Here is a 25,991-nt window from a genome sequence, read left to right on the forward strand (position 1 = left end):
CTAGCCTTAACTATCGTGCAACACATACTTACCCACCTTGTCCTCGGTGTGGTTTACAACACGCTCCTCGCACTTGTCCAGCAAACGGGTCCAGATGTGCGAAGTGTGGCGGTCAGAATCACTGGGCCAGAGCCTGTACTTCCGTCTTTGCCCTGACCGAGCTTAATCCATAGAACCATGCCTCATATCCAAACCAAAACCACTACCCACAAGAGGAAATCTACCCTCCGACTACACCAGATAATGATGTTTTTCAAGGCCATAACGCCATGACAGCGGATCAGTCATATCAATCTCCGCCATTTGAGGATCCTTCAGAATACCTGGGGGAAGCGGCACTTTTTGACTCTGACCCGTTGTATGTTCAGCTCCTTACTGTTGATGAACTTTCAACCCAGACCCACACCAACACTTGGCTGGCAACGATATGCCTTGGTAATTACCCGGTGCACTTCAAAATCGACACTGGACCCCAGGTGAACGTCTTGCCCTACGATGTCTACCAACAGCTGATAAACCCTCCCATGATACAACCAACATCTCGACGAATCATGTCCTACTCAGGACATCAAGTTCCCATGCTGGGCTGTATTGACATCTTTGCATCATCATCGAATGCCTCTCGCTCTTGCCACTTTTACATAACGCCACAGCAGACCTTACCCATCCTAGGCGCAAGTACATCAACACAATTGGGTCTGATTCAGCGTATCGAAACAGAAGCTCACATACCGAACATTGCCACACCAGCATTAGCACAAACTCAGGTCAATGTACTCCAATCACCAAATATTATCGCAGCTCCGTCAGAAATCATTGCGGAATTCCAAGACGTATTTGGTCCTATGGGTTGTCTGCCCGGATTTCATAATATTACCTTACGAGCCGACGCCAAGCCAGTAATTGTTCCCCCGCGTAGCATACCTCATGCTTTTCGCGAGCCTTTAAAGAAAGAACTTCAAAGGATGGTCGCACTAGGAGTAATTGAGCCAGTTACGAAACCCACGGACTGGGTTCACCCAATTGTAGTAGTCCCGAAAGCTAAAAAACAACCAACACAACAAACGGTTCAGTCTACTACCCGGAACGAAGAAACAGAAATTCGAGTCTGTCTGGATCCGAGAAATCTAAATATATCAATCAAACGTCAACACTACAAACTACCAACATCTCAAGAAATATTTAGCAATCTACAAGGTTGCAAAGTCTTCACTGTGCTGGATGCAACATCTGCTTTTTGGCAGATTAAGCTGACTGAAGAAAGCTCGTACTTGTGTGCGTTTGCCACGCCGTACGGTAGATTCCGTTTTCTACGTCTCCCTTTTGGAATATCAAGTGCTTCTGAAATCTGTCAGCAGGTAATGCATGAGATTTTTGGAGATATTCCAGGCGTGTATATATCAACAGATGACTTTCTGCTGACTGGTATTGGTATCTCACATCACAACGACATCTTAAAAGCCGTTTTAACACGGGCACGGGCTAATGGAGTGACATTCAGTGCCAAGAAACTTCAACTTGCGGTTCCAAGAATTTCCTATCTGGGTCATATAATCTCACAGTACGGGGTGCAAGTAGATCCCAAGAAAATAACTGCTGTTCAGTCTCTCACTCCCCCGAGAAACAAGAAAGAGTTGCAAAGGTTTCTTGGAATAATAAACTACCTTAGTAAATTTATAGAACGCCACTCCGAAAAGACGATGCACCTGAGGACATTATTAAAAGCAACATCTGAATTCATATGGGACGCCAATACACAACGCCTTTTCGACCGCTTGAAAGAACACTCTAAGAAAAAAAGGTTCTACTTTGCCGAGAAAAGGGTTCTTAACGCTTGTCCCCTATTTTAAACCCTTTTTTGATCTACAAAGAACTCTTTGATATGAGTTCTCTATAAAGCCCTAAGGAGTTCATCTACGATCCGAGCTGGGGTTTTTCTTTGAACCAAGTTAGTTTCTTTTGGAACCGTATTACGTTCCTCCCTGAATCATGTGGCGTGTGCATCAGAACCTTGTTCAGTTGTAATCGGAACCATGTGTAGTTTGACTAAGAACCGTGTTGAGTTCGACTCTGAACCCCGCTTCGTACGGCTAAGAATTGTATTGCGTTAAACCCAGAACCCGGTTTAGTTCGACCCAGAACCCTGTTTAGTTATAATCCGAACGCTGTGTAGTTCGACTCTGAACCCTGTCGAGTTTGCCTCTGAACCCTGTTTAGTTATATAATCAGAACGCTGTGTAGTTCGACTCTGAACCCTATCGAGTTTGCCTCTGAACCCTGTCGAGTTTGACTCTGAACCCTGTCGAGTTAGCCTAAGAACCGTGTTGCAGTCAACCCAGAACCGTGTTGCAGTCAACCCAGAACCCGTTTAGCTCGACTCTGACTCCGGTTTAGTTCAAATCTGAACCTGATTTATTTTGACTCAGAACCCTCGTTTGTTTCAAATCCGTTGGAAATATATTATAGGGAGAGGGCAAACCCATTCTTGCCACGTCATAGGCTTATATCTCTTACCTCGATTCCATCCCCCTAACGGGGGAATTTCAGCATCGCGCCTACAAACGCTCCCGTAAGTAGAGGTATAAAATGACGTCGGATGTTCTTTCCCTCCCTGGCAAACGCCCTCTCCCTATAGCATATGACCACCTCACAGAGGTTCTTATTTTAACAGTGTTAGGTTGCAATCATAACAATGATTTTCAATTTTTCTCTCTTGGTGACTCTTTAAAAACACTTCACCATGAAGTGTAAGTTTACACTATATATAAATGTAGTAAAGCTGAATTAAAGAGTAAACACCAAATTTGAAATATTAATATAAAATAATTTCTTGGAATATTGAAATGAAACAGAGCTTCATAGCTACAAAACTACTAAAGGAATCGTAATGCCGAAACATATTTAACATATTTTCATTTAATATTCAGCAATAAGAAAATGTTATGATTTTGTAAGAGATCAATTCATCCTACTCGCTTAATATTAACCTTGTGTTTCTATTCATATGCAATCTTCATTACTCGTTCTATATAAACTTTCACTTGTGCCGTTCCAAAGAAAAGAAGATTATCTTAAATAATTAAATAAATATAACTGAGATTAATTTTTTTAATCGTCAGTATTTTACCTTAATTCTAGTTAAGCCGTTTTAAGAAACATTATTCTTAAAATGAATTTAAACATAGCTATTGTTTACGTTTGACTTCTAGCGTATAGCGTTTTCACAATTTTTGGAAATTTAGGGTATATAAAGCGATTCATTCACAAATGATAAAAATGAGAGCAATTGCGTTAGCATTTGGTGGAAGCCCTGCCATTGGGAGGCTAAACGTTTTTCGTAACCGTAGCCGATCGCGCGTACATCTTAACCTCAACGATGATAATGTAGTAGAAGCCAATGTTCCAGATTGGCGTGTATGTGGTATACACAGAAGACCAATGGTGTTGTCAGAAGCCAATAAGTACAGATTTGCGTGTATGTGGTATATACCATACGAAAGACAAGTGTGGAGATAGCGTAATGAAGTAGAATTTTCCTAATTTCTGTTAACTGCGAACGCGGTCCGGAAATTGCGAACACGGTTGCTCTGATTTGCCAACTGCGAACGCGGTGATAGACAGACACACACACAGACACGTCCAGTGTTATACCTCTTCGTGACGTCATCGTCACTCGGAGAGGTAAAACCCTGTGTTAAGGGAAAATTCAAGTAATTTTATGAATTCCTCTAATTTGAAGACATTCCAGCATATTGAACTCTCCGAGAATTATTTCACAATGACTTAAAAATCAAAATAAATATGAGTTCCTTCAAATATTTAGTATAAGGTAGTCCGACGAATTATAAATTAATTTTGATTATTAAAATCTTTGGGATATTTTTAGAATGTTTCACTATGCAGGTAGAATTAATAGATGATTTCTCTCTTCACCCTTCACGATCTAAGTTCATATCGAAAAACCTTTAACTTAAAAACACACCATATGAGGAAAAAAGTGTTAAGTAAAGCCCAAAGGTGTTTATCCCCGCATTCAAACAGTTTTATGTTAAACAACAATGCGATTCGGAATTGATTCGGTTAAAAACGGTTGTGTAATCGTGTCCAATGCGTTGGCAACGGTTGTGCAAGCTCGTGTAAACGCGGCTTATATTTCCGTTTAAAAACATTTCAATAAGGGTCAATTAACACCGTGCCGTTTTTCTAAGCACCCATTGATAGAACACCTTCCAACTGAAACACCCTGCAGATTAAAGCACACCTGGAAGAGTTAATAAAACCTAAAGGTGTTTCTAAGTACCAGTGAATCGCCATTTCCTTTAAAAAATACCTAAAAAGAGTCAACTAGCACGTTTTTACGGAGAAAGTACCATCCCAGTTACAAAACACTCTAAAAAACATCCATGAAACACCTTTTTTTCAAACAATGTTCTTTCACGAACCTTTAAGGATCTTTCAAGAACCCGTATTTTTTTCATGAACCCTCAAGGATCTATCAAGAACCGAAATGTTCTTTCACGAACCCTCAAGGATCTATCGAGAACCTGAATGTTCTCTCACGAACCGTGAAGGCTCTCGCAAGAACCCAAATGTTCTTTCAAGAACGTTCAAGGATCTTTCAAGAACCCGAATGTTCTTTCAAGAACCTTCAAGGATCTATTAAAACCCCACACGTTATTACAAGAACCCTTTTAATTAGATACGATCTGCTAAGAACCTTCCTGTTCTACTGTGAACCTTCATCCACGTCTGGGAACCTGTAGCGTTCCAACTAGAACGTAAGAGTTCTATTGAAAACCCTCGAAGAACCCCTTTTTTTTACAGTGAAGACATCACGAAAGCTCCCGTATTAGCTTTCTATAATCCCGACAAAGAGACCCTTATTTCCGTCGACGCCAGTCAATTTGGCATTGGAGCGGTCCTTTTGCAGGACGGTCAACCGATAGAATACACTTCCACCACGTTGACAGAAACACAACAGCGCTATGCGCAAATAGAGAAAGAAATGCTCGCGATCGTCTACGCTGTTGAACATTTCAACTACTATATTATTGGTAATAAGGTTACGGTTGAAACTGACCATAACCCATTACTTGCCCTAATGAAAAAACCCATCGCTACACTATCACCCCGACTACAACGGATGGTTCTACGACTTGCCCGTTACGACCTGACACTCAAATATGTGCCAGGGTCGCAAATGTACATAGCCGATGCGCTTTCTCGTTCACCTACTCCGACCATAGGCATCAACACCGATTTCCTGGAAGGGCCCGCAACAGCATTGTATTCTATGACTGTCATGTCACGGGACAAAGTCCTTGACTTTCAACATGCCATACGCCAAGACATGAACATGCAAAAGCTTCAACACTATGTCCAGCACGGATGGCCCAAATACGCATCTATGGTTGACGCAAATCTAGCTTCCTATTGGCCCATCAAGAATGAAATTCATAGCGATCAAGGCTTACTGTACAGAGGGGACCGTTTGATCGTACCTTTATCGCTACGGCCCATGATAATTGATCAAGTTCATGGCGCTCATCAAGGAATTAACACCTGCCTTCGAAAAGCAAGAATGCATGTGTACTGGCCAGGCATGACAGATCAAGTCTCCAAAGTCATCCAGAAATGTGAAATTTGCTTAAGAAGAAGCAGGGCAAATACACACATCATAACAAAACCACATGAAATACCAATGCTCCCATGGGAAACAGTGGGAATAGACTTATTTCATACGGAAGGAAAACCCGCTCTCTTATGTGTGGATTATCACTCCAAATTCGTCGAAGTTGACGAATTACGGTCAACAAATGCAAAAACAGTCATAAAAGCCTTAAAACCTCATTTTGCACGGTACGGGACGCCACAAAGGATAGTTACTGACAATGGACCACCTTTCAACTCTTCCGAGTTTGCCCACTTCCTATTGCAGTGGGGAGTAGAACACCGGACATCAAGTCCTCATTTCCCACAGTCCAACGGGATGGTAGAAAGGCACATTCAGACGGTAAAAAATCTTCTCAACAAAGCAGCTCAGACTGGAGTAGATCCACACTACATTTTACTTGAATATCGAGCCACACCTCTCCAAGACCTTCCGGCTCCGTCAGAAATGTTAATGGGTCGACTGATTCGGACACCAGAAACAACAACTTCCGCTATCTTGAAGCCTCACTTCCCATTACAACGCACATGGCAAGCACTAGAAGCTCGAAGAGCGCGAATGGCAAAACATGATTCACGACCCAATACCCATATGAATTCTTTCAAGATTGGCGAAAATATTCTCTTCAGTGTTGGCCCTCGTAGCTGGCAAAAAGCAACAATCACTGGCATCGCAAATGAACCCGATTCCTATATAATCACGACACCGAACGGAGCACAATATAGAAGAAATAGAATACACCTGAGACCAACGTATGACAATCTTCACCACGAAATTAAGACCAATACATCAATGACACCAAAGCCAATCACGGCAAAAGCGATGATTCCGAAGCGTACAGAGGGAGAAATCAGTAGATGTCAAATTTCCTGGCGAATTGGTAAAGAGCAAGAAAATCAGAGAAGAAGGACAACAACCTCTATTGGAATAACAATATCCGAGAGACCACTACTAACGGCTCAAGAAAAGTTGCCAGGGCCTCAAATGCCTCAAGCTCAACCGCAGGAAACTGGCAAAAGTTCTAGAAGTGGGCGGCAAATAATCCCACCGAAGCGTTATCAAAATTCTTAAAAACTAACCTAGTTTTGTGTAATTACTGTTTAAGCAGAATTTTAATTAACCTAGTTTTGTGTAATTTCTATTTAAGCAGAATTTTGTTCAGAAAGCATTTATAACTAATTTTTAACTCAAAAAAAAAAGAAACATGTTACATAAGATGACGTCACACCGCTAGGCGGCGTGACTAGCAATAAACATAGTTGTTCTGTAAACTAGTATGTTCTCAAGTAGACATTACAGTGCTAGACTTTTCCGAATAAACAAGCTTTACTATAGCTAACCTTAGTCGTTATTTACTCGTTCACACAAACGTAACAGAATTTGTACCTTTTTATTCCCTATATAATAGTTAAAACCAAGAAATCAATCGAGGGACCTGTCACTTAAAGGCCAACCAGCCATTAACAGCACTAAACTGATTATCGGTTCGGTGTACTGGGAAAAAATATCGAATAATTGGGATTGTTAACTAGGACATAAACGTACTGTATCTCTAGACAGTACAGTATACTGGAACAGCGCAATTTAGGATTTTTTAGGTCTACTATTGTTTGGTTAAGTGTTATGGGTCTAAAAGAAATAGGTCTACATCTTTTCTACCCAACGGTCAAACGTATATACATCTGTCTGACGCTGTTTACATCAAAACACTGACATAGATTTTATTATATAGAGGTTAGGTGACACACATGCCATGTTCTATCTGGAGTTCCACAGGGCTCGGTTCTCGCGCCATTGCTTTTCAACCTGTTTGTGGCCGACCTACCATCCGTTTTATCTGAACGATGTTCCATCTATCAATATGCGAATGACAGTTACATTTCTCAGGACATACGCGAGGCATCCGACCGGTCTGATTTGCAGGAAAATATCGATCGAGTTTATCAATGGGGTGTTGCAAACAACATTTCGCTTAATATCCGGAAATGTAATTTCATGGTTCTGACAATAAGAAAATATCTAGATCGACGACACTCCAATGACACGTGTTGTCTTCATACGGCCACTAGGAGTCATGGTCAGCTGCGACCTATGCTGGGCTTCTCATGTCGCTTTTTCTGCTAACCGTGCCAAACGTTTGTGTGGATTGATTCATAGAACGACTGGCTACTCCTCTACCGCTCGATACCTGTTTTGGAGTTTGCATCCCCGGTTTGGAATCCTTACCTGAAGAAAGATATTTCTACCTTAGAAGGTGTTCAACGGCGTTTCACATGCTTCATTCTGAAGTCTCCCAAACCGCATAAAATCAATCATATACCATATGTAGACAGGCTGCGCACCTTACATCTTTTGCCACTGTCCGTTCGTCATGATGTTTGCGATATGGTTACACTTGTCCGCCTGGCCACTTCACCTACCTTCCGCCTACACAAATTTATGACCTTGAATCAGAGACATGCCGTTCCGACGTTCTCAATAAAATATGCGCGATGCCTTGCCTTGAAGAACTCATTCTTCTACAGAAGCGCTAGTGCTTGGAACGCGTTACCTGAAAACCTCACATCAGACGCTACTCATTCATCGATTTTACAGTTTCGGTCCTTAATTTCGAAATTTTTGCTAGATTCCTGGGTCTTTGATTTTCCTTCAAATTATTTAACTTTCATTCATTTTATCTTTAGTATATTTATATCTGTGCATTAAGTGTTTTTGTATCGTCCCGGTAATCACCATGAATAGGCTTTGCCTCTGTGGTTGCCTTCGGTTTTCCCCGCTAAATAAATATTATTATGAGTTATTGAAATCAAATAAAAACACACAAACATACAGCGCTTACATAATCAGTTGAAATTATGTCCTCCTTTGGTTGCAATCGCTACTTAAACTGATTCGAGATGGGACCCTTAAGATTTTTTTTTTCACAATGGGCATTGCTCTTTCTTTTAATTTTTATGGTAAGTGATCAAAATTTAGAGTAAGCAGTAACAATCATGTGTTTCTGGTTTCGAGTCGTCAGGGCTTGTTGCGAGAAGAGAGACAAACACCAATAATTTATTTTCTTAGTGATTGCACAAGATCAAAGCAATGCAATATATCCTATTGCAAGTTCTCTCCCCGCTTGTTAAAGGAGTTTTCCTCCGCGGTCTAACCCGGTTTCTCCTTTCCATCAAAAATCGCAGAGGTTAACCGTAATAGTTAGTATAGGGCGCTGTAGGTTAGCTGTGGCATAGGGGCTAGCCACCAACCCTCTATGCATTGTAAAGGCACCCCCCTGTAAATAAGCCACAGGCTTAGTGTGGAAATCCCTTCGTATACAAAGCCTAGATTATTATTACTGCCGAACAACTCGAGGAACTCCGCAAGATGTTCAATTTCCCTTCATCTGTACTAACCCCAACCGGAGAACCGTTTAAATTCGAAGATTTCAAATCAGATTATGGTCTCCTTTCTTTCATAATTATTTTAATTCAAGCTGTCGACAGCTACTTGAGCAATGGTAAATGAACTCACATTCAAGCTATATTCCACTGGTAAATTAAACGAACTCACATTCAAGCTATATTCCACTGGTAAGTGATGAGTAATTTTTAATTGTAAAATTGCCACGCAACTTAAATCTTTTTAATTATGGTGGTCTAAGCAAGCTGGGACTCATAAGACTTTTGGAAGGGCTTCAAGTCTTTATAAATAAAACTGACGTGCACGGTGGTCTTGAACTCAGGTTGATTGAATGTTTGGAGTCCTTAAATTTATGAGACGTTTTTGTTTCTTTGCAATAAATTAATTAAAACAGAGCAACAAAAATCTGATTCTACTCATGTGTTGTTATTGACTTACACCCCAGGGGACCGCGTTCGCAGTATCCGAATCGAAGCAAATGTGTTCGCTATTTCCGGACCGCATTCACAGTTCCCGGAAAATTCAAAACTTGATCTATCCACAAATGAACTCGCCACTATTACTTCATCTAACTAGTCAATTGTCTATTCAACATGAAAGCCAATCTTACTTATTGGGTTCAAACACCACCATCTTCGGGTCTTTGTTTTTGTCCATCCCACATGGACACCAGTCTGTACACCTGGTTTCTAACACCACCATCTTCTGGTCTTTCTAATTGTCCATCCCTCATGGACACCGGTCTGTACACCTGGCTTCTAACACCACCATCTTCTGGTAGTCGTATGCGGAAAGAACCAACGACCACCTTTGGATTCTTGCGGCGGACATCTGTGGTATGGGCTTGCTCTCTGATAAAAGGCTGACCAATGGTTGATGATCCGTTATGAGCTTGAAGCGTCGCCCCAGCAAGTAATCTCGAAACTTCATTACGCCGTATACTAATGATAGGGCTTCCTTCTCAAGTTGGGAATAGTTTTTTTCGGCAGTTGAGATGGTTCTTGACGCAAATGATATGGGACGCTCTTCTCCGTCGATGACGTGTGAAAGAACGGCTCCGATGCCAACTGGAGACGCGTCGCAAGCTAGGCGAATCTCCTTAGTGGGATCGTAATGTTTGAGGATAGAAGGAACTCCTTGGCTTTCTTGAAGGTATTTCGCTCCAGAGTGTTCCATCTCCATTCTGTCGATTTTTCGAGTAGCTGGTATAGAGGCGATAGCTTCGTGGCGTAGTTTGCTATGAACTTTGAATAATAATTCAAAAGTCCTAGGAATGAACGGAGTTCCTCTATGTTTCTGGGTTCTGGAGCGTTGGAGATTGCGACGGTTTTCGTTGGTAGTGGATGAAGGCCCTGACCATCTAGATGATGTCCCAAGAAGTCTATGGATGGTTTCGCGAATTTACATTTTTCTTTGCGCAATTTCAAACCGGCGTCTTTTATGACACGTAGTAACGAGTCTAATCTTCTCAAGTGATCGACTTCATCGGTACCTCCCAACAAAATGTCATCTTGAAAGGGCGTGACGCTGTCTTCGTTACGTAGCAGCGACTCCATGTGCTTTTGGAAGATTGCAGAGGCTGATGAGATTCCGTAAGGCAAGAAGTTGTATTGAAATAGCCCTTTTTGAGTGTTAATGACTACCAATTCCTTTGATGATTCTTCGAGTTCCTGTTGACTATAAGCATCTCTCATGTCTAGTCTGGTGAAGATTTTGCAGCCTGATAATTTAGCGAATATATCCTCCGCTTTAGGTAGAGGGTACTTTTCCGTTTCAATCTGTCGATTTGCCGTAACTTTAAAGTCCCCACAGATCCGGACACTACCGTTTGGCTTTAGCACCGGAACTATTGGAGCTGCTGACCGGGCGAAAGGTACTGGTGATATGATCCCAGTTTCTTCCAGGCGTTGCAATTCCTGATCGACTTTTTCACTGAAGGCATATGGCACGGATCGCGGCTTGTAGAATTTAGGCTCCACGTCTGCTGAACTTTTACGCCTCTTAGACATCCGTTTTTCTTCAGGTCGAACACATCTTCATGCTCGCTCAGGATGGTTTGGAGTGACTTGACCGGATCTGAGATTTTCAAAATGGCGTTGGACTGTGGTAGTACTCCGTTTTCAATGATGGGAAGGGAAGACGACAGCCATGATCTTCTGCATAAAGTGGGTTCACTTCCTTTGTAAATTATTACTGGAAGGATGTCTTCGTGCATACGATACTGGACCTTGACTTGACTCGTGCCAATGATCTCAATGTTGTGACCTGAGAACGACGTCAAGCGAACTTCGGAACTCTTTATGTTTTCCGCCTGGATTATTCCATCAGCTTCCTCGCCAGAGAAAAGCGTGAATGCGGAGCCAGTGTCTACCTCCATGGTGATTCCCTTCCCATTGATTTCGCTTTCGATCTCTTATGGATGCGGGGAGCTTCCGTTCTTCTTTTGGGCAGGAATGTGGAAAACCTCATCGGATCTTCTCGCCAGTTGCGTTTTGGTGAAGAAAACGTCGTATTCCTCAGACTTCTCTGCCTCGGCATCAATGTACTTCATTTTATCGTCCCTTTTTTGCTGCTTTTTGTAACATGCTTTTGAGATGTGACCCTTTTTCCCGCATGCGTGACAGGTTGAGTTTATGTAGGGACACTTAGACGCAGCGTGTCCTTGCACTCGGCATCGGTAGCATTTGTACTCATCTTCCTTTACGGTGGGGTCCAAGGCTTGGTTCGAGGCTGACCTTTGTTTTCCTCGTTTTGCTGGGCGTCTTTTCCTCGACAGCAACGATATGGCGTGTACTTTCTCCGTGGATTCTCCATTTTGCTGATTCCTCATGGTACTTACGTTCTGTACAGCCTGTTCCATGGCTTGAGCAATTGACATTGCTTTAACGAGAGTTAACTTTTCTTCAGATAGTAACCTTTTCTGCAGAGAATCTTCCTTGCAGCCGCACACGAGCCTGTCCCTAAGCATGTTGTCCAGCGTAGTCCCATAATTACAAAATTCGCTCATGCGACGAAGTTCTGATATGTACTTTGCTATCGTCTCTAAGGGTCTGCGATCACGTGAGTTGAATTTAAATCTTTCCACTATCTCGGATGGGACTGGGTTGAAGTAATCCGTTAGTGCTTTTATCAAGACATCGTATCCCTTTTCAGTGGGTTTAGCGGGTCCCACGATGTTCCGTAGAGTAGCGTACGTAGCTGGGCCAATGACTGTCAACAGCGTCGCTCTCTTCTTTGCCTCATCTTCAATATCATTCGCGATGAAGTACTGTTCTAGCCTCTCCGTGTATAATGTCCATGAATCCGTCTGTTCGTCAAAGGGACTGAACTGTGCGGCGAATGACATATTGCTTCTGGCGGTCTTCGTTACAGCAAGATATCTTTGTCTTGAGATGATGACGTTGAACTATCGATGAGATCTCGCCTCCGTCGCCAATTTGTTGTGTCTTCTACAACAATAACAACCACGACTGGGATACGGATAAAATACTAGAGTTTATTTGTTACATTGGTAACAAGTTGGGAAAACCAAAATATTACCTCTCCGTGTCGAGAAGATTATATGAACTTAAGTATCCAATGAAAACGTCGACCTTTTTGCCCTCATCTTTTCCCGCGCTTTGCGCTTCCGCATTTCATCCATACTCTCAACATTATATTCCTCCATTTTACATACAAAAATCAAATACTCACAAAAAGAAGCTTCAAAAACCTGCTGGCTCTTTACAACCACTTAATTTGACTTAATATCCAATTCCCAACAACAGAGGTGGATTAGGGGAAGTTACGAAAGAGGCCGAATTTCTGGATGGGCAAATGCTTTATAAAAGCGATGGGGGAACTTAGAGCTACTCTTTATTTTTAAGCCCCCCCAAAATGAGAGAGAATTCGCGAGGATAGCAGGGTAACGATATCGCCACCTAACGGATTGAAAATAGCGTCTGCTTTAGTGTATGATGTACAAGGCTTACTCAGTCAAGAGTCGTTTATAGTTAGAAATGGAACAATCGTCGGGAGGCGCGGACTTTCCCATTATTAAGAAGTTAATAGAACAATTAAAAAATGATCTCGGCTTTTTTGTGACTTCCTCTGAAACTAGAGTAGCGATGGTGGCCCAATTACTTTTAAGTTCCAAAGCAGGGTAAATACCTTTCCGTTTAACATCCGATTTCTTTGGTGGTATTAATTTGTGACGGGGTTTATTAAAGTCAAGCACTGGGTTGAAACTGATTTAAAGCGCGGCAAAGGCTTAGCTATCTTTTCCGACTCTTCGTTACTTTTTGTCGGTTTTTTTATCTATGTTACAACCTACAGACTTATTTCTCATATTTTGTTTGACCATTAAATAAAAATTATATTGAGTTGATACTTCTTCATAACTTTTAGAGCTGTTAATACTCATAATAGGTCGCAAAGAGTTTTCAAGCTTAACTTCGGAGGCCATTTACTCAATTTCCCGTGTTACTTCTCTTAACATCCACCAGGTAGACACCTTAATCTTACTCCATTGATAGAGGGGAGGAATTTTAACCCACCCAGCTGTTCCTCTTCCTCTCTCTCGTAAATAAAATGCCCCCACAGTGAGCCCTATGGCTCGTTCATAACTTCCCCAAATCCACCTCTGCCAACAACAATAATATACCGGTAGTTTAATTGACAACCTACTAGCATCGAAATTCTCATTAAGAATGGCTCCCGCGGAGAAAAAAGGGCAATTTTCAACTAGGTGGGCGTTATCTCATTAGATTTGAAAAATATCATTTGTTTTTATTACCAATGCTTATCCGTTTGGATTTTTTTAAAGCAATCTTAGCACCAAAAATATTTTTTGATACAAAATAAATGTTTTATATTCTTATTAAGAATAAAACAAGAGGATAAAAAAGGTCTGTCCTCTCGTAATTTTTTAAGCTTTTATCATGATTGCTCTATGCAACAGTAACAAGGAGTATAAACCCATTAGTGGAAGCAGTATTTTTTTCCGAAACAATCTCGCTTATGTTTATCCTCTCTAGACTTCGCTAAAAACGTATTACTCCAACGTAAAATATTAATAGACAGGCAAGGATTCATACCATTAAAGAAGGAGCGCAATATTATCCATATTTTCATTTCATATACAGAGAAAAGAAATTATTATGTTTCTGAGAGGAGCTTCCCATTTTTGTTGTTGTTTTGAAAAATAAATCGCATGCACGGGCCTTGGTAGATATAGGAGGCAATGATAATCTCTCTCTTTGCACGAGAGGTTTATCTTTAATATTTAAATAAATATAATTATTTTTAATTATTTTAATCTTCAATAATTAACATTAATTATTTTAATCTTCAATAATTAACATTAATAATAGTTAAATCGTTTAAAATAAAGTTATACCTATTATCATCTCAAACCTTGCTAATATTGACGTTTAAAGTGAAGGGTACCCCTCTTGCCCGCTTTCTTCAAATTTTGGGGTATATATACGATTCGTTTCCATTATAATAGTAAGGAAAAAGCGCAATTGCGAAAACCTTTGGTGGCGATCCCACCTTATGGAGGCTAGACGTTTCTCGTAACCCTAGCTGATCGCCGCGGATATCCTAAAACCAAACGATGATAATGGAGTAGAAGCCAATGATACAGATTGGTGTCTATGTGGAATAGACTAGGAGGAGCCACCTACGACCCTATAGATAAGACAATGGAGTGAACTTTTGTCAAATAGTGCCTTTTGTATTGTTATTTGTCCACTCGTGGTGCTACATATTATTTCCAAATGAATTTCATCGTGAGGAGTTCGAACCTATGCCTATATTTAAAATAAATATTCCTACTCACAACTGTATGTGCAACTTTGAAGTATATATTCTTAAATGTAAAAAACTTGCTGTCACATGTGGTGGCAAACAGTGGTTTATTTTATTTAAAACACAAATTTTAGATAAAAAACCATACGGAATTATCATTTTGCCTACTTCCTTGAATTTCTTCCAAAAAATTTTATAATAAAACGTTTTAAAGCAAGTCTTGGCTGTGGTTTAGTTCAAACAAATGCCACTAGATGATGCCATAATCGAGGGATAAAGTGACAGACCTTATAAGATTAGCAAAGGGTAGATTTAGCTCCGCCCTCATGGACGAGTTCTGATTGGCTCCTGCCTTTAGCAAGATAAATATACTTATAGACGATCAGCCAGTATGTTAAGGGTACCACAGGAGCGGTCATTTGCTTTAACGACATGAAAAATGTCCCAATAGTGGATTTTAAAGGAGATTTTTATGATGTTCAAATCTGTCTTTAAAGTAAAGCAAGTCTGTATGTTAGAGGACTGCAAAGGCTTTGGGAAAACTCCAATTCCATAGAAAGCCAAGGGACTCCCTCATTTTTGATCGGAGTTGGAGTTGGGTAAAATAAATAATTTGGCTTTGGGTGGCTTTGGGAATATTATCTCTGAAATGGAACGGAGTCGGAAGGGAGTGGAAATATTTCGAAAACTTATACGGGAGTCGGTCGGGACTGGATTATTGTTGGATTCAGGTGGCTTTGGCTGGCGTTGGCATTTATAGTGTCCAAATGGAGTAAGTGGCATTGAGAGCCAGCCTTATTTTATTCAACCGGAGTTGGGTGGCATTAGTTATATTAGTCAATTTTTCCTCTTTGAATTTCCCACGCGGTTGTTTTGGCGCAAGCGGGATGCATGAAGTTCAAACCCACACAGACGGCACATGATGGTCGCGGCTGGTAGTGGTACAGCCGTCCCTCCGCAAAAAAAAATCAAATTCATTGCTGTGCGAGAGAAAACGAAACTAAAAACTATTTGTTCTTTTTAAGTTAGAGAGTCATAAATTTTTCCGTCGCCTTAGATTAAACGTAAAAAGGAAAACTACAATTATAAACAATGTTCGAGTTTATAATAAAAATAATTGAAAAAATGCAGTGGGATAACGTTGGAAAACCTTCATAATATATAAGTTCATAATATACCACACGGCCGGCTGGGAAACGTTGGGGTAAATATAAATGAAAATTGGTTACGTTAAATGCTTTTGTGTTTGGAGTAAGAAAGTTTGTTGAAGCTCTCATTGGCTTTGGCGGAGATGGGAAAACTTGTCGGATATCTCAATAGTTTGGTCAAGGATTAGAAAACTTGTCGGATATCTCATTAGTTTGGTCAAGGATTAGAAAACTTGTCGCATATCTCATTGGCTTTGGCAGGGATTATTAGAAAACTTGTCGGATTTCTCATTGGCTTTGGCAGGGATTGGAAAAATAGTCAAATTTCACATTGGCTTCGACAGGGATTGGAAATATTATTGAATTTATTAATTGGCTTTGGCAGGGATTGGAATTCGTGTGAAACTTAACAATTGGCTTTGGCGGGGATTCAAAAATGAAATGAACTTTAGTGTGGCGTTAGGGAGGAGTTGAAAATATAACAATGGCGTTAGGGTGGCAGTGGCGTTTGTGAAAATTTTACTATTGGAGTTGGCAGGCTTTGGGAATGATTTTTTTCAGTTTGCAGCCCTCTATGTGCGAGAGAAAACGAAACTAGAACTATTTGTTCTTTTTAAGTTAGAGAGTCATAAATTTTTCCGTCGCCTTAGATTAAACGTAAAAAGGAAAACTGCAATTATAAACAATGTTCGAGTTTATAATAAAAATAATTGAAAAAATGCAGTGGGATAACGTTGGAAAACCTTCATAATATATAAGTTCATAATATACCACACGGCCGGCTGGGAAACGTTGGGGTAAATATAAATGAAAATTGGTTACGTTAAATGCTTTTGTGTTTGGAGTAAGAAAGTTTGTTGAAGCTCTCATTGGCTTTGGCGGAGATGGGAAAACTTGTCGGATATCTCATTAGTTTGGTCAAGGATTAGAAAACTTGTCGCATATCTCATTGGCTTTGGCAGGGATTATTAGAAAACTTGTCGGATTTCTCATTGGCTTTGGCAGGGATTGGAAAAATAGTCAAATTTCACATTGGCTTCGACAGGGATTGGAAATATTATTGAATTTATTAATTGGCTTTGGCAGGGATTGGAATTCGTGTGAAACTTAACAATTGGCTTTGGCGGGGATTCAAAAATGAAATGAACTTTAGTGTGGCGTTAGGGAGGAGTTGAAAATATAACAATGGCGTTAGGGTGGCAGTGGCGTTTGTGAAAATTTTACTATTGGAGTTGGCAGGCTTTGGGAATGATTTTTTTCAGTTTGCAGCCCTCTAGTAACCAGCTCCGCTGTGATGACCTTTCATATCTCTAATAGTTCGGGAGGTTTTACGGACTGCGGCAAAATTAATTCCAGTTAGCTTCCCTCCTGCTCCATGTTTGTATTGGGAAAACAAAGTTTCAACCGCACTGCCGTTCACGCGAATTGGGCACAAATAATAACCGGGATTCTCCCTTAGAAATTCTTCTGCAAGGCCTTTAAATCCATAAACCATGATTCTCAGCAACGCCCATGTCTTTAAATGAGATGTAATTTTGTTTACAATATTTCAATTGTGTTTATAACTGTGAAATATACAATACCTGCCAAGAAATGAATTTTTTCTGTCTTGGATTGCTAAGGTTAAATGTGGAATCATTTTCTGTAAGGAAATTCAGTTTTATTTTAATTGGTTATTTTATTTTGAAGTTACTCACCTAGTATATACTTGAACCAATTAGAAAAATATTGCATTCCTGCATCAATGTTTCTGATAATGTCACAATTTAAATCGTCAATTGCACCTTTTTTCAGTGTCCCCATTTCAAAAAGGTTATGACACGCTTTTAAATAATGGTAAGTGCCCATGACACTCTCATAATCTTCTGGCTGGGGCTGTGGCAATCCATCAGTCGGTGGTGGATGGGCGTATTCATATATAGCCGACAGTACGTCATTTTGCTAAAATCGAAAGTTTAAGAGTCATTTATAGTGTTGACAAATTGTTTTTGAACCTTACCTGCAATATTCGAGCCGGCTTAACATTGAGCTTGGTCCAAGCATCTCTGTCTACGTAGCTCTGATACAATTTAGGAATTTTTCGTGGAATGCCGCAGTCTCTCAAAGCGTCATCCCTCTTTTTAAGGTCGACAATGTGTTTCCACCCAAAAGTAATTCCAAAATAGTCAAATTCCTTTGCTCTTTCAGGATCCGAAGCAAATAGCTGATTTATTAAGTTTTTCAACTACAAAGTTTAGAAAACAACAATTAAACCTTAGAAATGTTTAACGTCCACAATTATGTTACCTCATGAGAAGGACAAATTACAAAATGAATGTTTCTCTCCATCCGGAGTGGATTCGGGAAGGAAGTAGGGATGTTAAAATTTATTTCGCCATTCTTTTTCTGATAAGGAAATGTTACATCGAGGCCCACCATCATCTTGATAACTGACAAATTCGCGCTGGCTCCATCACAGACAATGGCAGAAATGTGAAAATGTTGGTATTCGAAAGCCTTTATCACTTGGAGAAGACAACTCATTGTCACATGAGCATCAGCGGTTGATGGTAGGGAAAAATAAGGGCCAATAACATCGTAATTTGCAGTCAAGTCCCTCCATAAAAACTGAAGCATGTAATTGGCTTTAGTTATGTCCTTGTCGTCGCATACTTCTTCATATAAATCGTCCAAGTAAGCATATTCTTCATAAGGCATTGCTGCTCCATACAGTTTGTGATTTTTGGAGTTCCACATTATTTTGCCAGCCACCTTCACCTCGTCAAATATTAACACCCCGTCACCTTTAGGTTCAGCTAGTCCATTGGCGATTTGATCGTGTTTAAACAAATTGTATGTTTCCTTTTCTTCCCGGAGCTTCTCGTGATTTACTCCTGGTTCATCCAGGTTTTTCTTGGTTTTTCTCTGAAGACTTCTCCATGATGGCAAGTTTAATACTTTGAAAGAAGAAAGGGCATCATACGCAGCGTGGCTTCGACACGCAACTGCCAAAGCCAAACGATAAGTGATGGCGCTCCACCTATTTCCTCGTTTTCCAGTCACTAAACATAAAAACACCAAAACTTGACAATCTAAAATTTTTTCTAAATATAAGGAAACTCAAAATTAATTGAAGTACACACCATTTTTCTTTTGATCATTCATAAAGTCTTCTTTCTCTTGAGCTAAATTAGCAGCACAATCTTCGTCCCAAACCTCACGCAATCGCTTTCTTTTTGCAATAGCTGACTCACTACTTTCATTCGTATCAATGGCTAATACCTCTTCCAGAACCGATGGAAAGTTCTCCTGTATTTTGGCTGTGACTGATTTCATTTCTTGGTGTTGCTTGTCATTTAGTATCATTTTGAATTTCGTCAACTTTTTATTCAATTTAACAATTTTCTGCTTCGCGATGTGATACCGCTGAGAAGCCAGTTTTTTCTTCAGCGCAAGGCTTCCTGGTGACAAAAATGAAGTAGGGCAGGTCGACGATGGCTGGCATTTCCTCTTACGTGATGTTGGACTTGCGTTAGCCTTGATTCTACGTTTCAAAGATGCACGCAAATATCGCATTAAGTACTTGCACTCCTTGCAAACATTTGAGTCTGCCGCCACAATATTTTTCGGTTTTGTAAAAATTACCGGGCATTTAAGGGACATAAAATGCTTTACAGGAAAATCTATGATTTTTAATGTTTTTGGAATTAAAGGTAGCTGCGAAATAATTTCTATGGCGTCACTAGCTATACCACTACAAAAACGCTTATCGGGATCTGAAAGGTCCTTTAACAGTGAAACTACTACATACTCCAAAAGCACAGTATCTTTGAAAATTTCTACTTCTTTCACCACTCCTTTGAACAAAACCACAAGTCTTAATGTGCCAGAACAGTTTAAAACATATTTCAATGGCTCTGCATTGTATTTCTCTTCATAAGATCCTCTCTTAGTAACCTCCAAAATCAACTACAGAAAGTGTTATTAAACAAATGATTATTTTAAAATGTTCGATTGTTCACTGTGCCAACCTGATTATTTGTTGAGACTTTTTCTGTTAAATCAAGTGCGCTAAACTTCGCCACTATCTGTTTAAATTCAACACTTAATTTCAGAGGGAACGTTTTCGCCCCTAAAGCATGAAGGGAGCAACTCAACTTCTCATGACTCTGATATGGGGAGATTTCGCAATTCCTGGTCTTTTCGGCAATTTCACTTGTTTTTGAACAAATGACCTCGTTTTGCGCATCCTGTACATCAGGTTATAACATTACTTATGGTATTAATGAGTTTTTAAAGCGTTTCGCAACAAGTGTAAGGCTAAACATTTACTGACCTTCATTAAAGAAATTGGAAGATCGATTCCCCCTAGTTCTTTGCTCTCTTGAAGCACGTTTAATACATTATCGACTTGCAAGGGCTTCACTGATGATGTTGGTGTTAATTCGTTTACATTTAACTCTCCTGTTTTCCCTAAGACTCCCGAAGAAACAGTACAAACTGCTTCAAGCTGTTCATAAGGCTTAAGCCTTTGCAAGCACATCAATCCCTTACATTTCTCAGTCTGACTTTTTACCGACTTTAGCGCGACCACATTACGAAGTTGAAAATTGCACTGGGTAGATTTAGTAACGGAATATTTAGATTTCAAAAGGCTTATCATTTTTGGTGCTGAAAATCCGACTTAGGGCAATCTTAAACTCAAACATAGAAACACCGCGACAACGCGAACGAGCTCGTACAATAAATAGCAGACGACTATTTCCGACACAAATGCGTTCAAGGAGATGGTTTATTGTGAATGGCTAAAATTGTACAATTATGTCATTCGCCAAAGACCAGCATGAAGTACTCGACGGGGTTGCAAGTCCTGACCTGATGTAAGTGAGAGTGTCAGTGTTGATTATAGGTTTCATTTGGAAATTTGCATTATTACAATGGGAAGAGTCATACTTATGTTTATTATGTTACTTATGCTATTGGCTGAGTAACTCGCCACAAGCGGACCCAATCTCCAATCCAAAAATTGAAGTTTCGTACAATTTTTAAGGGGGGGTGGAATTTTTTTAGTGAGACCCAGCCTTCCGCGGCTGATGTTAGTTGGCGCCGAGAAAAAATGTTTGTAGAGTAAAACTTTTGGGTGTTCAACTACCATTTACTCTACAGTAAATACATTCGGCCTAGCCTTGGGATATCAAGTTTTAGGAACACTCGAGATGAGACGTTCGTTAGAGATAACCTGACACACAATACCCTCATTCCTAGGCTGGAAAGTTATGTCGTTTTAGATCATCTCCTTTTGCCTATGCCTATATTTAAAATAAATATTCCTACTCACAAATGTATGTGCAACTTTGAAGTATATACTCTTAAATGTAAAAAACATGCTGTCACATGTGGTGGCAAACAGTGGTTTATTTTGTTTAATACACACATTTTAGAGAAAAAATAAACGGAATTATCATTTCGCCTGCTTCCTTGAATTTCTTCTAAAAAATTTATAATAAAACGTTTTAAAGCAAGTCTTGGCTGTGGTTTAGTTCAAACAAATGCCACTAGATGATGCCATAATCGAGGGATAAAGTGACAGACCCTATAAGCTTAGCAAAGGGTAGATTCAGCTCCGCCCTCATGGACGAGTTCTGATTGGCTCCTGCCTTTGGCAAGATAAATTTACTTATAGAAGATCAGCCAGAATGTTAGGGGTACCACAGGAGCGGTCATTTGCTTTAACGACTTGAAAAATGAGCAATAATGGATTTTAAAGGAGATTTTTAAGATGTTCAAATCTGACTTTAAAGTACAGCAAGTCCGTATGTCTAAAATCAGTTTATTAGACTACTTTTTAATTCAAACCTCGATCCTCACTGGTCCCAACCACTACTTTAAAATCCCAACTTAAAGGGAATTGGTCCTTGAGACAAGTTTAATTATTCAAGACTCCAAAGTTTCCAAGTATGCCTACCATATTTCGAAGCCTGTTCCAAACAAAATATTTGAGTTTCCCGCCAAGTGGCCAAGGAGCGTGGCTAGTAGTAGTAGTAATCTGGGAAATAGCACGATAACTCTTGTCCAAAACCTGTATATTAATTGCAAAATGTATAGGAAACCTAATGAGGAGTGTTGGGGACCATTTTATTATTTCGCAAACTAGGGGGTCACTGGTCCCAAGGACTAGTTTAAAGAAAATTCCTATTTCCCAGTATGATTTCATCTGTATTAAATTTTATGTCGTCTGTATGGTGTTGCTTAACTTGGCCACTTAATGGGGGATACAATTTAACCCTAAATTTATGCACGGAGCTGTATTGTAGTCCTACAATACACATCCGTGATTTATGTATGCCAAAATTTTCCCGAATAACCCCAAAATTCTAAAATAGTAGCAATCCTCCTATGCGTCGTCTGCTAAAACATTCTAAAGAACATTTAGCTTCGGCTTTTCGGTTTGTGGGGTAAAATTAAAGATACGAAAGTTCCAAGTGTATGTTAGTGAGATGTAGACAGTAGTTCGTTTTGCTATAACCTGGTGGTAACTAAGAGAAATACTATGGTAAAATTTATAAAACAGCGATTTCCTTGAGATTTTCGTTACTGAACTAACCCACTAGGGGTTCACTGGTACGTCCCAAGGACTAGTCATTGCCGCCACTATTGTATACAATAGAGGCGGCAATGGAATGGACTAGTTTAAAAAATTATCCTTATTTCCCAGGCTTCTTTCCAGTCTGGGAAATAAGGATATTTTTTAAACTAGTCCTTGGGACCAGTGACCCCCCTAGGGTCCGAAATAATAAACTGGTCTCCGGACTGGTCCCAGGCTTTGTTCTCTTATAGATTTGCAATTAATAAACTGGTCCCGAGGACCAGTAAGCCCCACTTTTTGAATTAAAAAACTAGCCCAAGCAATTAATAAACTGGTTTTGGACCAGAGGAAGTGTGCTATTTCCGAGACTGCTTCTTTCCACGGCAGTGTGGGAAATAAGGATTTTTTAAAAACTGGACCTGTGGCCAGTAGAGCCTAGGTATTTTAATTAAAAAACTGGCCACGGTGCCACCTACCACTTTTAGCCTAAAAAATCAGGCTTTCGTAATTTAGGGCCAAATTATCTATTCTGGATAATATTTGCTAGGGCGTAGGCTTAGTAGGTTAGTTTTTATAGTTATGGGTATTTAAAAATATTGGAGTCTTAAATTAAGAACTATAAGTCTTTATTGAGTAATGCTAAATTAAAAAATTCGGCCCGTAGGGAGGGAGTTGACACTCCATTGCTATCTTCCCATAGACTCTAATACAATCAAAGGCAGCAGGCTGCCTTTCCCTAGAGACCAGACCCAAACAAGACTTATTAGCCTTTTCTTTATGCTCTTTAAGATTTTATGGGGGTAAGGTGGAGTGTTCGATTCTTATTAGAGGGGTTAGAGTATAAGATAAACACCTACCTCTTTTCACTTATGATTCAACCTCGCTAACGCTAGACAAGATGTTAGAATGCAGTCAGTTGTGGAGAGTTAAGGCCTTTTAACGGGAACGAGGGGCTTATAAAATTTCTGAATCAAAAGTGACCGCGTTTGATGGTATGTGTCAATTGAGCGTCAAAATAGATTCTAATCCAAATTTTAATATTCAACATAATATTCAATCTTGTTCATAAATTTCCACACACTTTTATAGGGGTCAAAAATAAAAAAAATTAAACAAAAAATAAAAAGTAATATACTCTATGGAATGTCTCCTTTAAGTTTCAAATTTAAATTTTAGGGGTGTTTGGGTTAAAATCGTGCAGTTATGCACTAAAACAATAATGTTCAAAAATAGAAAGTTAGGATTAAACAAGTCGGGAAAACCAAAATATTACCTCTCCGTGTCGAGAAGATTATATAACCTTAAGTATCCAATGAAAACGTCGACCTTTTGCCCTCATCCTTTCCCGCGCTTTGCGCTTCCGCATTTCATCCTTACTCTCAACATTATCTTCCTCCATTTTACATATAAAAATCAAATACTCACAAAAAGAAGTGGCAAAAACCTGCTGGCTCTTTACAACCACTTAATTTGACTTAATATCCAATTTCCAACAACAATAATATACCGGTAGTTTAATTGACAACCTACTAGCATCGAAATTCTCATAAGGAATGGCTCCCGCGGATAAAAAACGGCAATTTTCAACTAGGTGGGCGTTATCTCATAAGATTTGAAAAATATCATTTGTCTTTTTTACCAATGCCTAACCGTTTGGATTTTTTAAAGCAGTCTTAGCACCAAAAAATATTTTTGAATGAGGATAAAAAAGGTCTGTCCTCTCGTAATTTTTTAAGCTTTTATCATGATTACTCTATACAACAGTAACAAGGAGTATAAACGCATTAGTGGAAGCAGTATTTTTTTCCCAAAACAATCTCGCTTATGTTTATGCAATGAATGAAATATATCACAATGCACGGGCCTTGATAGATATAGGAGGCAATGAAGGAAATATATCGCATGCACGGGCCTTGGTAGATATAGGAGGCAATGATAATCTCTCTCTTTGCACGAGAGGTTTATCTTTAATATTTAAATAAATATAATTATTTTTACTTATTTTAATCTTCAATAATTAACATTAATAATAGTTAAATCGTTTAAAATAAAGTTATACTTATTATCTTCTCAAACTTTGCTAATATTGACGTTTAAAGTGAAGGGTACCCCTCTTCCCGCTTTCTTCAAATTTTGGGGTATATATACGATTCGTTTCCATTATAATAGTAAGGAAAAACCGCAAATGCGAAAACCTTTGGTAGCGATCCTACCTTAGGGAGGCTAGACGTTTCTCGTAACCCTAGCTGATCGCCGCGTATATCCTAAAACCAAACGATGATAATGGAGTAGAAGCCAATGATACAGATTGGTGTCTATGTGGAATAGACGGAAGACCAGAGTTGGGCACTCCTCCTTAGATAGATTTTTTTCCTATCAAACTATCATAGATGGCGAAACTATCAATTCTTCTGGCTATATTTTAGAGTGGAACTCCTTCTTAGATAGATTTTTTTCCTCTCAAACTATCATAGATGGCGGAACTATCAACTCTTCTGACTATATTTTAGACTGACATTGCTGGTTAGATAGATATTTTTCCTCTCAAACTATCATAGATAGCGAAACTATCAACTCTTCTGACTATATTTTAGACTGACACTGCTGGTTAGATAGATATTTTTCCTCTCAAACTATCATATTTGGCGAAACTATCAATTCTTCTAGCTATATTTTAGACGGGCATTATTTGTTAGATAGATTTTTTCCCTCTCAACAAATCATAGATGGTGAAACTATCAAATCTTCCTTCAATATGTTAGATTGGCTCTCATTGTTAGATAGATTTTTTGCCTATCAAATCAAATTGAAATCTTTAGGAACGACTAAATTAATCGATTATTTAATTTCCGGACTTTAAATTTGATTGTTTTCGATCAAACTGATTTGGGCTCTACCTACTTTTACTCTGTTTAATCGATTCCTGATATTTCCTGATTTTGTAGAATTTCTAATATTTTCATATATTCATATAATTTCCATAATCTCATTTCTCAAGTTTGACTTTTAACTGTCTATAGTTCAAAAGCTACTATCCAAACTTTTTCAAATTATTCGCCCTTGATTTAATCTAAACCATCTACTATAAACGGTTAACTAATAATAATTAAAGGCAAAAATTGCAATTAAAACTGTGGGTAATAAAAATCAGAAAATCTACACTTTAATTTATCTAATTCTACGTTTGGATGATTTCGTGGAATCGTTCTTCCTCCTCGAGTAGTCGTTCACATCAGTGACAGCACGGAGCTTCTATATACAAGAAGCTCCGTCTTCACAGTTTGAACTGTTGAACCATCGTTTATTTTATTTTTATTTATTTGTTTGAGAGGGTTATAACGACCACCAAGTACAGAATCTTCTTATAGAATAAACCTACACTTGCTAACGTTCAAATATATTAAAAACTTCGATA

General features: G+C 39.3%; 2 protein-coding genes across 2 annotated transcripts in view; one reads left to right on the forward strand and one right to left on the reverse strand.

Annotated features, from left to right (window-relative positions):
* The window catches only part of LOC149602700 (uncharacterized), a 198,587-nt gene that overhangs the window by 164,863 nt on the left and 7,733 nt on the right, over positions 1-25,991 (forward strand). The window lies entirely within an intron of this gene.
* On the reverse strand, positions 17,285-20,533 carry LOC149602708 (uncharacterized). Its single transcript, XM_089860201.1, has 8 exons — positions 20,327-20,533; positions 20,022-20,240; positions 19,134-19,959; positions 18,298-19,052; positions 18,011-18,235; positions 17,709-17,952; positions 17,595-17,653; positions 17,285-17,527 (listed from the first exon to the last, which is right to left on the reverse strand). The coding sequence occupies exons 1-8, from the start codon at positions 20,531-20,533 to the stop codon at positions 17,285-17,287; spliced, it is 2,778 nt and encodes a 925-aa protein (XP_089716327.1).

Source organism: Phalangium opilio, unplaced genomic scaffold (genome assembly GCF_054372755.1).
Source record: "Phalangium opilio isolate 3A_F unplaced genomic scaffold, DU_Popi_V2 ptg000352l_1, whole genome shotgun sequence".
Classification (NCBI taxonomy): Eukaryota; Metazoa; Arthropoda; class Arachnida; order Opiliones; family Phalangiidae; genus Phalangium; species Phalangium opilio.